Source organism: Hyalella azteca, unplaced genomic scaffold (genome assembly GCF_000764305.2).
Source record: "Hyalella azteca isolate HAZT.00-mixed unplaced genomic scaffold, Hazt_2.0.2 contig13248, whole genome shotgun sequence".
NCBI lineage: Eukaryota > Metazoa > Arthropoda > Malacostraca > Amphipoda > Hyalellidae > Hyalella > Hyalella azteca.
Genome location: NW_025943177.1, coordinates 274,145 through 290,441, shown reverse-complemented (window position 1 = coordinate 290,441; position 16,297 = coordinate 274,145). Strand labels below are relative to the sequence as shown.

Below are 16,297 nucleotides of genomic sequence, written 5' to 3'. Positions count from 1 at the left end.
AAACGCTGCATTCGTTAGCTGCCTAATTAATTGTTAGGCCTAACAACCTGTTGTCAGGCAGAATATTCGATCCGCACAATCACTGATGTTGGGGCCAAGGTCACGCGGTAAGATAAGATAAAACTTGTATGTGACTGCGTAGTAGCTACTTGTGGGAGCATCGCAATAGTTGATTCCCTGATTTATCAAGTGCCTCTAGACTATGGACAAGGACTTCTTTCTCTATCGGATTGATAAGTCTTCTTCAAGTCATCATTCAAGGGAGCTCACACAGCGTGTTCTCAGGGCTGACCAAACCAAGTGGCGATTGTCCCGGCCGCTGTTGCCTTACACATTGCAATGGTTCCGTGCGCAAAATGATTAAACCGTGTTCGTGATAAACATCGCGTCCGCAGATTGTGGTGCCGTGCGCAAAAGATGATATTCGTTATGAACTAATGATGCAACTGTTCACATTACATGGTACAGTTGACTGATTCAGTTCAGGAACGCGAATCTTACCTATACGTATCCTCTATCTAATGTAGCAGCAATCGCAAACAGTACGCTCAGGGCTACGATCTCATTAAATAATCACATAATAATTAATCACAAACCACCGTCAGCTGTCTGACATTTGCAAGTGAATGTCGCCTCCCAATCCACAACTCTAGCAGCAAGTTTATGCTTAGGTTAGTTATGTATAACCTACGAAGTTCATCACCGAGAGCAAGCACCAATGTCTCGAGTTCGCTGTAATCTTACCTGCTGGTGATGCACGTTGAGGCCAATGCCATGCTGGCTATCATGTTATTTTGTATAATATTTATAAGTTCAAACTAAAACAAACATTGAACAGGGTTAATAAACTTACGCGCAATTAAAATGCGCATTAATTTATTTTTAAGGATATGATTATTCAACACGAAACATTAATATTTATCGAAAGCACCTCACCTGAGGAAGATTATATATACATGTCGACTGAAATGTAAATTTTCCACGCGACTGATCTAACAAATCTTCCATCGCCTCCAGTCTAAAAAAGTCTAACGTTTTATCCAGTGTGTCTTCTCTGAACAACCTTATTCGCCGCTGCATGCCATCATTAACATGCCATAATGAAAATTTGAACGTTCATTTCCTTCGTATTCACGAAATTTTATGTGTGCGTTTTGTGTGTGCGTTGGATGAAAATATACGCCTCGATTACATAATTTGACACTCTCTTTCTTTAATACAACGCACTTTTATTGAAGGTTTATACGCGGTGAAATTTAATTAACCTTCTCGCATCTTATCACTTCATCCAAATTCCAAACTGTATATTTTTCAATAAAAAAATCAACGCGGTCTCCTAACGAGCCACAGGCTTTTCGACCTGAGCAACTCAAATGAGCTGTCTCTAAAGGGACTATTGATTGAATCGTTTAATTAAGAAAACGTTCTTCATGTTATATTGCTAAAGTTAAGCATGTCACTTACACTTGTTTTACTTTTTTATATAGTATTTAAATTAATTCTACTTCAAAAAACTTGTATCTATACGTGATATTAAAAAACTTGACAAAAAATTCACACAAATTTTCAACAATTGATCACTTATGATAACCAAGATGTTTAGAAATATTGCGACTATAACTTTAAATAAATATCCTGGAGTTCTAAGAAAAGGATTTTAATTTTGCTTTTATGACAATGGCAAATTCACTGCTCAAATTTGGTTGAGCAAGTCAAGCCACTATCTTAATCGATGTGGCGAATAACTTGATAAATAGCGGGAATGTCTTGCAACGGGGTATGACCTGCTGCTTGTTCTTACATGTCTCATTAAAGTGCCTGGCACCTGCTGGTGAGGCGGACTGCAGCTCTTCCCCGTGTCTTGTGAGTGGTGACCGGCTCGTCGCAGTCTCGCAGAGCCTGCTAGCTTTGTACCGAAATTGTACGTTTCGTCAAATGACTTCTCACAAGAGAATCGAATCCTGAAATTGTATTTTAATTCACTAACTTTTATCAAAACACCATTTGAAAAATAAATTAATCACGGTTTCACTATTTCGAGACTTTTCTATTACGATTGGATTGGGCCCCAGTCCCGAACAAATTTGGCTGCTGGATTTAGTGGATTACCGACAATTTGAAACTATTTTTATGTTTAAACTTTTACGCATATTAATTTGAAACCGTATATTGATATCAGTTATCACAGATGAGATAAACAGTCATGAAATCATTGAAATGCATTGCATGGTTTACCTGAAATCCTGAATTTTCAAGGTCAGATCACCAGTTCACCACTGGTACACATGGTGTCATCATGTGTACCATGATTGATGGTGCCTGGTGGTGCTTCTTAATTCTTCCTGTCATTGAATCATGTGAATAATGTTTTTGCTCACATTGTTTTTATTATTTATTAATGAAGTAATTGTTATTGTTAAAACTTAAAAGCAAGATAGCAAAAGCATTTTTAATGCAGTAGAAACTTGCAGCCTTGCACTTACAGCCTTACAGGCAGGGTGGAATTATAAGAAGAGTAGTTCATATTCAAATTTCAAATCAAGGTTGATGCAGTCTGGTAACTTAATCAATTCCAAAGTATCAACTAAAAATAAAATCTAGATTCAAATTTTTAGATCTAAATGGATTCATGATTTCATGGAACTCATGATGGAAGATGCATTGCATCTGCAGCACCTGTCTCTGCTGTCTGTTTGTTATCCTTTCATTCCTTTGATCCTCCCAAATCTCTTGATCCGTTGTTGGTTGAAGGCTAAAAGCTGAAATCTTGTGTTTCTTCTATAGTTATAGATAAATTGTAAATCATGCAGCTCAATTATTCAGTTATATCAATATTTATATAGGAGATGTGTAATCCATCTGGACTGGAGAGAACCTTGCAATTTCAAAAATGATAGAAAAGCTCTTGTAGTGTCTTGCATAGTGACAAAGCAGAGAATTTTTTAGACTCTCCCTCAAGTTCATTTTTGAGTCCTATAAGTAGGCCAGTAAAGTATCATAGATACCAGCATTATCATACTTAAGAAATTGGTTTAAATCTTGAGTTTTTGAGGAAATTAGAAATGAACTGATTCCAAAAAAGCTCTGGTTTGCCACTATGGTGTCTTGACAAGTGGATTTTTTTTCTTCTGTTTAAAAAAGACCATGGATTATTGACTGAGATTCTTATCCAATTTACAAGCTTTAGATGACGTAAATTCAGTTTATTTGGCACCAGTTGATCATGAAGGGAATAGAATTCACCAGTAGTAAGAATAGTGGCTAAGGAGAGCATTTATTTGTTGCCCTTCCTCAAGTTCACTTACAAGTCCTATAAGTAGACTAGTATGTATCTTGGATACCTACCAGCATCATCATGCATAAAAAAATTGATTGAAATATTGAATATGCCTGCTCAGACTGCAAGACTGTAAATGAACCAAATCTGGCTTTTTGCCTATGAAGAATGTTGGCAAAATTATATCTTAGATGCTGAATGGCAATGAATGTTTCATGGATGTCCTTGAATATTTTAAAATAAAATAACATAAATTTAGCTAATTTTGATACAAAATTAGTGAAGAGTTATGATCATGTGTGAAATCATTGTCCATGGGGAAGCTATTCTTAGGCTCTGGCAGTTGAGCTTCATCCTCTCAAGGCATCTACAAGATTTTCCAATCAGCACCTTGAGGGCATCTCACATAAACTAATTAATCCATGACCACTAAGCTTTTGTTATTTAAAGTATGATAGTGGAACCTGCTTAATTTTATCTACAATATTATATTATATTACCCTTTCATATCCTTGTGGTACCGTATATATATTAAGAATTATCATGATGCTGACTATAATGGGACACCTTTATTTGTTGAAAGGATTTGGGAATGTATTAAAAGGTTCTAATATTATTTTCAGGTGTAGTATGCAGGTAAAAAATCCAATATACAAGAATAATAAATTGGTATTTGTTAGCCAACATGAATGTAATGAATTAATCTAGCTGCACATTAACTCGGATCAGATGGGAGTGTTATATAATTCACCGAGTTAGGTTAAGGTGTCCATTGCCGTTCAGCAGTAAGAGTGACAGCCCATAAAAATGCATAGTCAATTAATATCTAAAACAAATGATTTGTTTATAACTTTTAAGACAGTTTAATGATTGCAGCTAGGAAATGGACTGGCTTCTTCAAATTTTGTGAAATGCTCTAAACTAGTAGGCAACAGAAACCTAAACATGGTTTCTTGTTCATTTATAAATCTAGAATATCATGCTTGAATATATCTTCATACCTAGATGATAGATCAGTGTTTCCCAAAGTGGGCAGTTCTACCTCCTGAGGGAGGTGGAAGAATATGGGGGCAGTGAGAAAGAAGACTGTAGATGTAGATAAGTGTAGATACACTTATCACTTTGGGTGGCAGTCCAAAGTTGAAGTCAGAAGTTTAAACTTTTGACAATTTGTACACAACATGTGCCACACACAGCTCTTAGCAATGTTTTTTTTTTTCACCTAGATCTGTTTTTTAACCTCTCCTTTTAACCATTGTAAATTTTTGAAAAATATATTTACCATTCTGTGTTGCTAAGTTAGTTGAAACTAAAAAAAATTTAGTAGTTGAATAAATTGGATTTTAATTGTGAAATACACATTTGTGTTTAAACTTTTCTTTCTCAAATTGCTGCATTCCAAATATCAAGAAAAAGGTGATAGTTTCCATATGTGTATGTGGCAGGGGGGGGGAGCGCTAGGAATTCACTGAGGAGCCTAGGAGTCACCAGCCTGCAAAAGTTTGGAAACTACTGACCTTCATTAACCCTAATTTATAACACTTGATCATAATGGGGTAAGCTAAAATATATTATATCCGAATTAATCTTACAAGCAAAATTTAGCTACTAATTTCTATTAAGGCAGCAACTGATCAAACATAAAAACTTGAGGTTTTATTTCAAGCTTATTTTGTAACCATGTTTACAGTGCTTTTAATGCAGCTTGGCTCGTATGGGTCAGTACTGTGGTTAGCATGCAAGGCTGTTTCTAACTTGTACAAATTAAACATTCTCTCACAGTACAAATATTATTTGGATTAAAGCATTTTTGTAGATTAGTATTCCCTCTAAACTGGACAAAAATGAGTCTTGTGGTGCATGAAGTACCCTCATTGTTAATATTAGACAATGGGTAAGCCAGAGATGCAGTACGTACTGAGCAATTTTTGTAATCTTGACCTCTTTTTGAAACCTTTCCCATTTTTTGGCTCCTGTGAGCAATTGAAATTTTCTGCTAATAAAGTTTGTTACTGCTTCAATTAACAAGCCACAATGTGGAAATATATGTCATTTGATTTGTAGTACTATCGACTCTGGAAGGGTTTGGATATAATTAATATATACCTAGATTATAAGCCCTAAAATGTAAAAACAAAATTTAAAAAATTAGATCAGTACTCACTGCAGTGAGTGACAGAGAGCGCATTTTCTCGTGCATAAATCAGTTTTCAAGACCAGTAGTATCTTCAACCAATCTAAATCACAAAGCGTTTTAAAGTATTCTTAAAATCAACCAAAACGTGAAGTCGCAGACACAGATAGACAAGCACACATGACGCACATGACAAGCACAATAGCACCTTTTTTCCATAAATGAGAAAATGCGATAAAAAAGGAACTTGGAATCAATAGGCATTTAAACTACCTATGCATATTCATATGCTATGTATCCAAAATTTTGGCGATGAATCTATTAGAAATGAACAGTTTTAGTCCATTTTCTCATTTATGGAAAAAATGCACTATTGTGCTTGCCCTGTCTGTCTGTCCGTGACTTCACTTTTGTTGACGAGAAAATGTGCACTGTCACTCACTGCAGTGAGTACTGAGTTATATATTTTTTTAATGTAATTTCATTGCATTTTCTGTCCATTTCACAATTTATTTCAGCAAGAAAAATCCCTACAAACTGAATGTGCCTTTATTAGTTCTTCACATGTGTGTATGAAGTAACAGAAATATCAGTCAATAAATAAATTGATTTATTTCTGTGATGCTCCCTTAATTTCTCCATTCTAAAATAGGTACCATTTAAGGAATAGGAGGTTAATATGATGAAATTTTTAAAGGTAACCTTGAAATCTTGGTGACTTTCTTGGAGAAAGTTCAAAGTTCTCTGAGCAATGTTGAAGTAAATGTAATTTTACAGTTTCTTGATGTATTTTGATGTAGTTATCAGCATAACTATTTGCTATACTATTATGTAGTGTCTATACGTATATTTTGCACTTTCTGCCAGAATTTTTCTTTTGTATTGAATAAATATTGAATATATTATGGGTGATATAAAAAATTTCAAACCTTTTTCCTGAAACCTTATTATTACAAAGCAATAAAGAAACAAATTGCTGTGCAACTTGAAATCAATTTCGGCAGTAGGAGCTGTACGTTAAGAAATGTAATTGCAATAGCATGTTTTTGGTTTGCATATCAGCAGAGCTGGGCAGCGCTACTTTGAAATGTAGCAGCCACTACCGCTACATGCTCTAAATGTAGCAGCCGCTACCGCTACATGCTCTAAATGTAGCGGGCACTACCTCTACTGCTAAAATTGCTTAAACGGAGCACCACTACTGAAAATGTAGCGGCCGCTACATGTAGCGTGCCACTGCCCACCTCTGGTAACAACTAACATGTTGACTCTAGTAACAGGCTGAGGTTGACAACATTATACTGAAATATCTTGTACAGTTTTATTCTGTAATTTATATTATGTATGTATCATGCTGGATTTTAACTAATATTTAATACTATTAAGTAAAATCTAAAGGCTTTATCTATAAGTGTAGCGGTAGCGCTTTAGTAGCAAAAACCTCGTATTGCCACTTGAATATGTAGCGGGCACTACCGCTACAATTGCTTAAATGTAGCGCCACTACCACTACTGAAAATGTAGCAACTGCTACATGTAGCGCGCTACTGCCCACCTCTGGTAACAACTAACATGTTGACTCTAGTAACATGCTGAGGTTGACAACATTACACTGAAATATCTTGTACAGTTTTATTCTGTAATTTATATTATTTATGTATCATGCTGGATTTTAACTAATATTTAATACTATCAAGTAAAATCTAAAGGCTTTATCTATAAATGTAGCAATAGAGCTTTAGTGGCAAAAACCTCGTATCGCTACTTAAATATGTAGCGGGCACTACCGCTACAATTGCTTAAATGCAGCGGGCGCTATCGCTACAATTGCTTAAATGTAGCGCCACTACCACTACTGAAAATGTAGCGGCTGCTACATGTAGCGTGCTACTGCCCACCTCTGCATATCAGCCATATAGTATTTGCTTAGCAGTTATGAGGAGTTATAACAAGTTGTAGCAAATACAGCTTTTATCTTTATAAAATATTCACTGGTTAATGGTATATATTATTTGGTATTCTACTAGAATTACTATTACTGATGTATTGAAGTTCTTGAAATACTCAAGAACCATTTGAAAAAATATTATCATAACCCTTGATTGGTTAAGTTTTAAGTTAAGGCAGCAATTTAAAAGTTTCTGCATAACCCAATACAAGACTTCCCTTAGTGGCTGCAGTAGATACTATTTAAGGAATAGTTAACCCATGAAGTTTGATGTACAGATGATAACCCAAAGAGTTCTAAGGCAAGGGATTTAATGTGCCAAAAATTAGTATCATTATTAGGTAACTTATTAGACCATAATTATAATTATTTATGTAGATGAGTTATTAGCATTGCTCTCAACTGGCTTGTAAGTGACATTAAAGTAACCCTTTCATAGCAAATTACCATCTATGGTCATTTAAAATCACCAAAAAAGTCCAGCTTTTCTCTGATTTGTAATTGAGGTAACATTATCATGTCTCTGTCAATCTCCAGTCATCTGTCCATCCATTCATACTTAACTTCACCCTCTGCTGTGCCCCATGATTAAAATAGGAGCATTTATATGAAAGTTCTGACTTGGATTATGAAATTAATGCTCTTTCTGCACATTCAAAAAAGTTGTAAAATGCAATATCAATTTAATTAATCTAAAATAGCTGGAGAAAACTGAATCAAATTGCAGCTCGATAGTTTCACTTTGCATTTTATTTAATAAAGGTATAAAATTTGAACTTCTTTTAGTGTAGTGACAAATTTTTGTGGAATGTTCATCTGCAATTTTGAATAATCCGTATGAGTAAGTTTATCTTCTGATAGTCCATCCTGTAAGGTATTGGCTTCAGAAAGTTAAATTTCGGAATAGTTGTATGCTTGCCTGCAAAAGGGTTAAAGAAGTTCTCCTGAAAAGCCTTGTGTGTATATTATGCAGATTTTAAACATACCAGTGTAAAATGATTTGATAATCAAATTTTCATTTTTCAGATAATTTAAATTTCTTTTAACCACTTGATAAATCAAACCTTTGCCTTTTATCATGGATATGACGAATCATCACCACCACCATCATGGCTCAATGAAGGAAAATTCAGATATGAAAATGACTACCACTACCATGGACATGGGTGGAATGGACATGGGTGGCTCTACCATGGACATGGGTGGAATGGACATGGGTGGAATGATGGTGAGCTAGGAGTTTTAACTATAGTTTAATAGATTCATGTTTTAATTGTGTGCACTTTTCTATGGATAAAAAAGTTTTGATAAAAGCTATAGCTGCTCAGTTATCATTTCATAAAATAAAACTATATTTCAAAATGGCCATAATGTCAATTCTAGGAACACACAAACCAATAAACAATCTCAAAAATAAGTCTGTCAATTGAACCATTATTTTGCTGAAACTTTGAGTTCAGTTCATGTGCAATGCTACTAATGATCAAAATTAACAACATATTTGTCTGTATACTCCAATAAATCTGAAAGCTGTCATGTCACAAGTTTTTTCAAAGAATGATGATGAAATTGTTAATATTATTTATATATTATTTAGCATAGCCTTTATTTGTTATATCAATAGATTTTGAGGGAACCTCATTTAGTGCTCCAGATTTGTTGTAAAAATTTTCTGGCAACATTTTCTTATAACATCCATGCAGTACATAGATTCATTGCGAATAAAAATAAGAACTGAATGAGGAGGTACAAATAAGATTATCTTTCATCTTTACCTTGTCACCTTGAATCCTTGCCTGAGTTTGACATGCAACTTTTTTCTGAGTACAAATAGAATTATCTCTCAATGGGAATCTTTACCTTGTTGCCTTAATCCTTGGCTGAGTTTGACATGTGACCTCTCAACTCAGATGTACTTCCATGGAGGCTGCAATGAAGTTATCCTCTTTGACTTCTGGCGCATCTCGGAAGTGTGGGAGCTTTTGCTCTCTATGCTCGGCATTTTCATCTTGGCCTTCTTATATGAAGCTCTTAAATACTGCAGGTAATCTAATCCTTAACCTTCAGGTTATAAAATTCATACAGGTTGCAAGACCCTATCTAATTCTAGGAGTTCCTTTTCTATATTAACATGGTGACTGTATCTCGAGGTGTGGGTGCTGTAGGTTCAATGCAGTGATTACATCCATTCCATTTGTAAATGATGATACTAGGCCAATTTTGCATTGAATGTGTGATTTGGTATGGACAGAGAAGCGATATTGGAGAAAATGTCAAGTTAAGGGAATGCATGGCTTATTGTGAAACTGGCTTTAGCTATTTTGCTTCTGTTAGTTATTAGTTTATAGAAACCATTCATCATTATTGCTTAATTCACAAAAATTTGACAAAATATTATGTTAAGCTTTAAATGCTAGTATAAAACATATGCACTCAGAGAAAAATCCACTCGTTTGCAAAAAAATGCACAATTCTTTTTGCATCACTTCACACATGACATTTATTGCTTTTATTAGTTATTATTTACTTCAGTTATGGCTATAACAGAAAATGTGTGCCAGTCCCACTAGAACATAAGACTAACAAGTTGGTTGGAGTAGCATATAATTTCAGTTTTGACCATGCTGATATTTTCACTACACTTTTTCTGACATGTTTCTGGCTCTTCCAAATTCTACTTCAAATTTTGATGACATTCTGCAGCATGAGTTGAAATTTTTAAGGTTATGAGCAACTCCATTTCCATCTAGAAGAAGAAATAAAATTTAATTTTTGTCTACCCAGACTAATATTTATTATGTTATTTGCAGAGAGTACCTTTTCCGGAAAGCTGTGCAGCGCGTCAGTTACTCCACCACAAGCAGCAACAACATCACTCTCACTGAAGATCAGCAGCAGCAGCAGCCTGTCAGGTGAAGCATCACGCCCTCTATAGATTATTGGTGCTTGTACACGGGGATAGTGCAAACGGCTAGTATATCTGACAGTTGCCAAATGTCTGCCTCTCGGTGTCTATCCCGCAAGGAAGCTTGGACACGAGGCAAGTTTGAGGTGCCGCCGTGCCGGTAACGACTAGATACCGGCACGGCGGCACCTTAAACTTGCCTCATGTCTAATCTTCCTTGCGGGATAGACAACAAGCGGCAGACATTTGGCCACTGTCAGATCTACTAGCCGTCTGCGCTATCCCCGTGTACAAGCACCTTGAGTTGGGGCGTTTGCTGTGATGAGAAGACCTACGTGTGCCCTAGTGTTTGTCACGTGCCCTTCCCTAAGCCAGATGTAGCTTCCCCACCAGACGATAGCTATGGTGCAACGCCAGGCGATGTCTGAAGTCTCTCCATGGATGCACGACGTCGGTAGTCTAATATGCTTATGGATGTACGACGTCTGTAGTGTGATTGGCTGATGGATGAACGACGTCGGTAGTGTGATTTGCTGATGGATGAACGACGTCGGTAGTGTGATTAGCTGATGGATGCATGGCGTTGGTAGTGTGATTGGCTGATGGATGAACGACGTCGGTAGTGTTATTAGCTGATGGATGCACGACGTCGGTAGTGTGATTGGCTGATGGATGACGGCCGTCTGTAGTGTGATTGGCTGATGGATGCATGTCGTCGGTAGTGTGATTGGCTGATGGATGCGCGACGTTGGTAGTGTGATTGGCTGATGGATGCGCGACGTTGGTAGTGTGATTGGCTGATGGATTCACGACGTCTGTAGTGTGATTGGCTGATGTATGCACGACGTCGGTAGTGTGATTGGCTGATGTATGCACGACGTCGGTAGTGTGATTGGCTGATGGATGAACGACGTCTGTAGTGTGATTGGCTGATAGATGTACTATGTAGGAAGGCAGAATCTCGCCCTTTACAGAATGCACCATTGCGAGCAGAGCTGCGCTATTGAAGCTTACTGACATAAAAGTTCGAAGCTTCCTGCCTGCGCCTTGTGTGGTGCTGTAGTATTATACATTATTCTACAAATTTGTATCTGTGTTGATCAGGCTGTGTTTGTCTGTTCGTAACCACCTAGCTGCATTGCCGGTTTAAACAAATCTTATTTCTCATCTGATTTCGAGTTTCAAACCATCAACTCGCTCTCATATCGTGGTGATTTCAACCATTCGGCCAGCTCGAGCTAATTGTTTGGGTTGTCTACTGACGATCCACTGAGGGATGTCGATTACTACTACGTTTTTCTACATTATTTAAGATTACAATTTGTGATAATACTGAGTGCTCTGATTTAGAAGAGGTCTAGAATAAATTGAACATTAGCTGGTACCCATACGTAAGGATTTCTTTCTCATATAAGGATGTCTTTAATCTAAATCATAATGATTAACTCTATGTTGGTCTATAAACACATTGGTCGAATCACGCTAAAGTTGAATTTATTCACTCCTAATATATTTATTACATTTATTCACTTCTAATTAATGCAATATTTGTGGTCTTGTTCGTGTGATTAATTTTAATGTGTATGTGGGGTGATTGAAAGACAATTTCGTCATATGAACCTGTTGGAAAGTTGACAACTTTTATGTCGTGTTGGTAATATGTTGGCTATACTGTGTAGTATGCATTACGACATGCTACATTTCAGACCTCATATGTGAACTTTTCCTGCGGGTCACGTCGTGCTAACAAGCTCCTGTATTGCAGATGCTACGAGAATTTCATTATACCTTCAACGTAAGTAACGAGTTTCGTGCATGGTATTGAGCGCCATGTAGTATATCATTTGCAAGCTGACAACGTCGACTAACTCTCCTTGCCTGATATTCCTATTCCTTTTCTTCTAAACTCGTTTGGACGATATTCTGTTCATTACGTTCCCCATTAAACTTAGGCTTCTTTTCGACTCTAGCTGGTGCACTTCACTGTCAAAAGTATCACCGATGTTCCTAACATTTCAATGCACGACGTTTTTATCACAGTTTTTCATTTAATTTCCCCGCTGATATTTAATTCTTACGGCCAATGCAGGTAGCTAATGTTGCTTTTAAACTTGGTATAATTTCGTGCTTTAATTGCCGTTCTTACTCGTTGTCCCTATTTCGGCTTCCTCCAATTTTGTGCATTTTATATTCCTTTGATCCATGCACGTTTCTTCATTTGTTGTATTGCACGGTTGCTGTCGCCTCACCATCACTAATGGGATCCTCTCGCTACCGACAAACTTGTTCGCCAGCTCCTACCTAACCGTGCTTATCATATTATGATATGTATTTGTCTAATAATTGTATCACATGTTTAACATGCTTAAGCATATGTCCGTGTCTTATCAATAGTCGTATCCTGTGAAGGCTTGCAGCTTAACGCTGTTATAAAGGTAGCCCAGGTGACGCTCAGGACGGCTGCTGTTAAGCTTATGCATGAGGCAGGTAGAAGTAAAGGTCAGGGCCATGACAGGTTTTTTTCAACACGCGGCTTGTAGCCTGCTGCCCTTGCTATATGTACGAACACCCCCCACCCTCTGATCGTACACCCCCACAATCTGAAAAAATATAACTCAGTACTCACTGCAGTGAGTGACAGAGAGCGCATTTTCTCGTCGACGTAAACTTGAAGTCGTGGACAGACGGACGGACATGACGAGCACAATAGGGCATTTTTTTCATAAATGAGAAAATGCGCTATAAAGTGTATGCCAGTGCGTTGTCAATTATAGCCATGAGGTGAATGTCACCAAATTTTGTACTTGTATATCATTCCCCATGGCAGGCAGAGTGCCCTAGAAATGCCTGCAGTTGTTCATCAATGACCAGGTCATAAGAGAGATTTGTTCTACCGCAGCATGAAGATGATGAGCTCGGCCCACGCGATACAGACGTGCCTGCACATGGTGCAGTTCCTCGTGTCCTACCTCCTCATGCTGGTCTTTATGACGTACAACGCGTGGCTGTGTCTCGCTGTACTCCTCGGCGCCGGCGTCGGCTACTTCGTCTTCGGCTGGAGGAAAGCCCTGGTCGTCGAACTCACCGAACACTGCCACTAACACTAGGCCGCTTTAGCTACACAATTCCTAACTCCTATCAGCACGGCCGAAGTGCGAGGAAGCACCTCTATCTTGTCACCCTCTGTTAAATATCTTATAATTTGCATCATGAGACCATTGATCATAGTGTGCATTATAGCCGTGAGCTTTGAGTGTATGAACGTATTGAATGGCACCTTTTAGATAACTGTGATATTATTTCTCCTATGTAAACCGGGCTCGACACGATAACAAAATTCCTTCTAGAGTACCGTTTCTCAAGCAAAAAATGTTGCTCTCAAGCCTGAAGTAACATTCCGAATTGCTGCAATAATTCCAAGTACGAGTACTTTTTGGCTATACTAGTTTAACCTCCTCACTCATTTGAGAATTGGACAAGAAATTTGCACCAAGCTCTCTTTCAGAATGCTTGAATTATTTTGCGAAAATTCTGCTGTGTAATTACGAAAAACCATCATGTTTTAGTCAGTGTTGTAAACTTGTTACTCTTCACTCGATTGATGTTGTGACTGAGGGTGAGATTTTTCGTTTCAAAAGACAAATCTTTCTATTCTAATGTTGGGTTTGCATTTAATTGTGTTACCTTTGCACAATAGCACGACTACTATGACATGCACACAATTCCGGTTACTGGACTTCTCCGGGATTACAATTCTATACGATAAGTTGCAAGCAATGGCATTTATTAGAATGTGGCAGCCTTAGTGTGTCCCGGGCTGTGGCAGCCTTAGTGTGTCCCGGGCTGTGGCAGCGCTTGTGTGTCCCGGGCTGTGGCAGCCTTAGTGCGCCCCGGGCTGTGGCATCAGCCTTAGTGCGCCCCGGGCGGTGGCAGCCATAGTGCGCCCCGGGCTGTGGCAGCGCTTGTGTGCCAGCACGGGCTGTGGCTAAGGAAAATGTGGCGTAGTTTGGCTAAGAATGACGTGCATGTTTATGAGGTGTGAAGTCGAAGTTTGCTCATATTTTATCGATATTAACGAACTCTTGTGCTCTCATTTGTGCAGACACGATTAGTTTTATGTTTGGGTCGCGCTCTGCCCTCCAAGGCTGAATGTGCGCTTGTTCCTTAAGTGGACTTACTAGATATGTTCAAATTATTTTTACAATTTTGAAGAAAAGACATAAAAATCAAAAGCGACGGTCTCCCCAATGAAGTAACTTCTTTAGCTTGAGCTCCTATAAAGGGCTCGCATCATTTATTCTTATTTAATCCACATAACAGGTCAGAATACCATTGCGATTGAATTTGTGTTAAAACTAATGGATTGATTACAGCTCTATTTTTATGCCTCACTTTTTATGTAATAACTACGCATGGTTTATGTATTATCATTCTATGATTGTCGCTGTACCCCTTAGTGTGCTTGCATTTCTACCTCGTTCTTAGTTAGCCCAAAATTTTATTTTTTCTTTCGAATTGAAGAAGAAAGCAGCCGTTGGCTCCGCCCTCGACAACCGCTGCGCCTGAGCTAAAGAGCCTGCGCCTGGCTAATAGGTTAATCCTATCCAAAGAATGGGCATAAAAAACTTTCAATTTTTACTCATGATTTGTTGTGTAGCATTTTTTGATCTATTTATATAGTATACATAAAACTGAACTTGTTCAACAAGAACTATGTGATTCAGGCTACTAATTCAGTTATTATTTCATGACATGAACAAGACTCAATTTATCCTCTATACTCGATTATTCTCAGTTATGCCTAAGTTAGTAATTGATGCGTGTAAACATTTACACTCTGCTTTTAATTACTCATCTAAGTTGTTCTTTACGAACCCACAATTAAGAATAATCTTTGTGCAATTTTGTGATATGTTCTGGACGAGTTGGCAGCGTAAGAGCTTCACTGGAAACTGATCCATCTTGTTAGATGTTATGAAATGTTTGTTGTGATGAACTGGAGCTTATTTTTTGGATAGTTTTAATGCCACCGACCATACAGCATTTCTTGAGTGTTTTTATCATTACTTCGGCATTCATTCCGTTTCAAATTATATTTGATACGCCATGATCGTTGCGTAGCCTGCCCCCGCCGTTGGTCGTGTACATAAGAAGTCACTTAATCTGAAATTTCATATTGAAGTAACAGAGCAAAAAGTTGCTTAATACCAGCGGCTGTCAATCCTAAGTGTGTGGACCCCTCGGCCTGAAATGGAATAATGTTGGTGCCCTTCTGCCTGGGTCCTGGCCGGGAACCCCGTCAGTTATACGTTGTACTCTCATCGCCCTTCGGTCATGATTTGAAATTCCATATTTATGAATTAAAACTGTTTTTTAAAGACATTATTTATCGTAACTATTACATATTGTTCAGTGTAACTTAAATACAAATGAATTGAGCATAAATTATTGTGCCTAATGTAGATCCTGCTACCTCTATATTCACGTGTAGCCTCGCCCAGTTTCGGGGCATGAGCTGGAGTGGCTGACATGGAACATCAGCCACGACTGTGCCGACAGCCTCAGGCTGATGTTGGACGTCTTTAGGTTCAGTGAGACAACGCTTATGTTGCTAGATGATCAACACGACGATAAGCAGACCGTTAATTTAAGTACATGGGTAGACGGAGCTTAGATTTAGGAAGCAGTCGGGCTTATTAAGACATTTAATGGCGTCAAATACCAGGATGACGACTCGGGAGCCGAAGATTGACATGAGGTACAAAAAAAGTGACGTGAAACAGTGATCGATGAAAATTAAATTGCATTGGAACAGGCACGCGGAAACAAACTCGGACGACGACCACGCATCTGAAAGTTGATCGAAGAGTCTTATTTTCCCCACATGATACACGGTATTCCAATAAATATGAGGCCTCGTGTAACTAAGTATAAAATTGTTTCCTCAGTTTCAAGAGATAGTAGAGTCAAACTTCTATTCACGCCATATTCTAGCGCTCAATTTATGATTCGAACAGGACGGAGCAGCAACGT

At 37.9% G+C, this 16,297-nt stretch overlaps 1 protein-coding gene across 2 annotated transcripts; it reads left to right on the top strand.

Annotated features, from left to right (window-relative positions):
- The first annotated feature begins 8,383 nt into the window (after positions 1-8,383).
- Positions 8,384-15,709, top strand: LOC108672889 (high affinity copper uptake protein 1). 2 transcript variants are annotated; one of them, XM_047883575.1, is made up of 6 exons: positions 8,384-8,587; positions 9,270-9,403; positions 10,170-10,271; positions 12,030-12,059; positions 13,164-14,071; positions 14,172-15,709. In XM_047883575.1, exons 1-5 carry the CDS (start codon positions 8,438-8,440, stop codon positions 13,363-13,365), a joined length of 618 nt encoding a protein of 205 aa, XP_047739531.1. In that variant the 5' UTR covers positions 8,384-8,437; the 3' UTR covers positions 13,366-14,071; positions 14,172-15,709. The 2 variants fall into 2 exon arrangements, with proteins under 2 accessions (XP_047739531.1, XP_018016134.1); XM_018160645.2 differs by lacking the exons at positions 12,030-12,059; positions 14,172-15,709 and having other exon boundaries at positions 13,164-13,568.
- Positions 15,710-16,297: the final 588 nt, after the last annotated feature.

What these genes read in the sequence shown, in the direction of transcription:
- LOC108672889 (XM_047883575.1), top strand. Translation starts at nt 8,438, where the DNA reads ATGGATATGACGAATCATCACCACCACCATCATGGCTCAATGAAGGAA. An exon ending in TGGACATGGGTGGAATGATG is followed by an intron (nt 8,588 to 9,269) that starts GTGAGCTAGGAG and finishes CTCTCAACTCAG; the next exon opens with ATGTACTTCCATGGAGGCTG. An exon ending in AATTTCATTATACCTTCAAC is followed by an intron (nt 12,060 to 13,163) that starts GTAAGTAACGAG and finishes GTTCTACCGCAG; the next exon opens with CATGAAGATGATGAGCTCGG.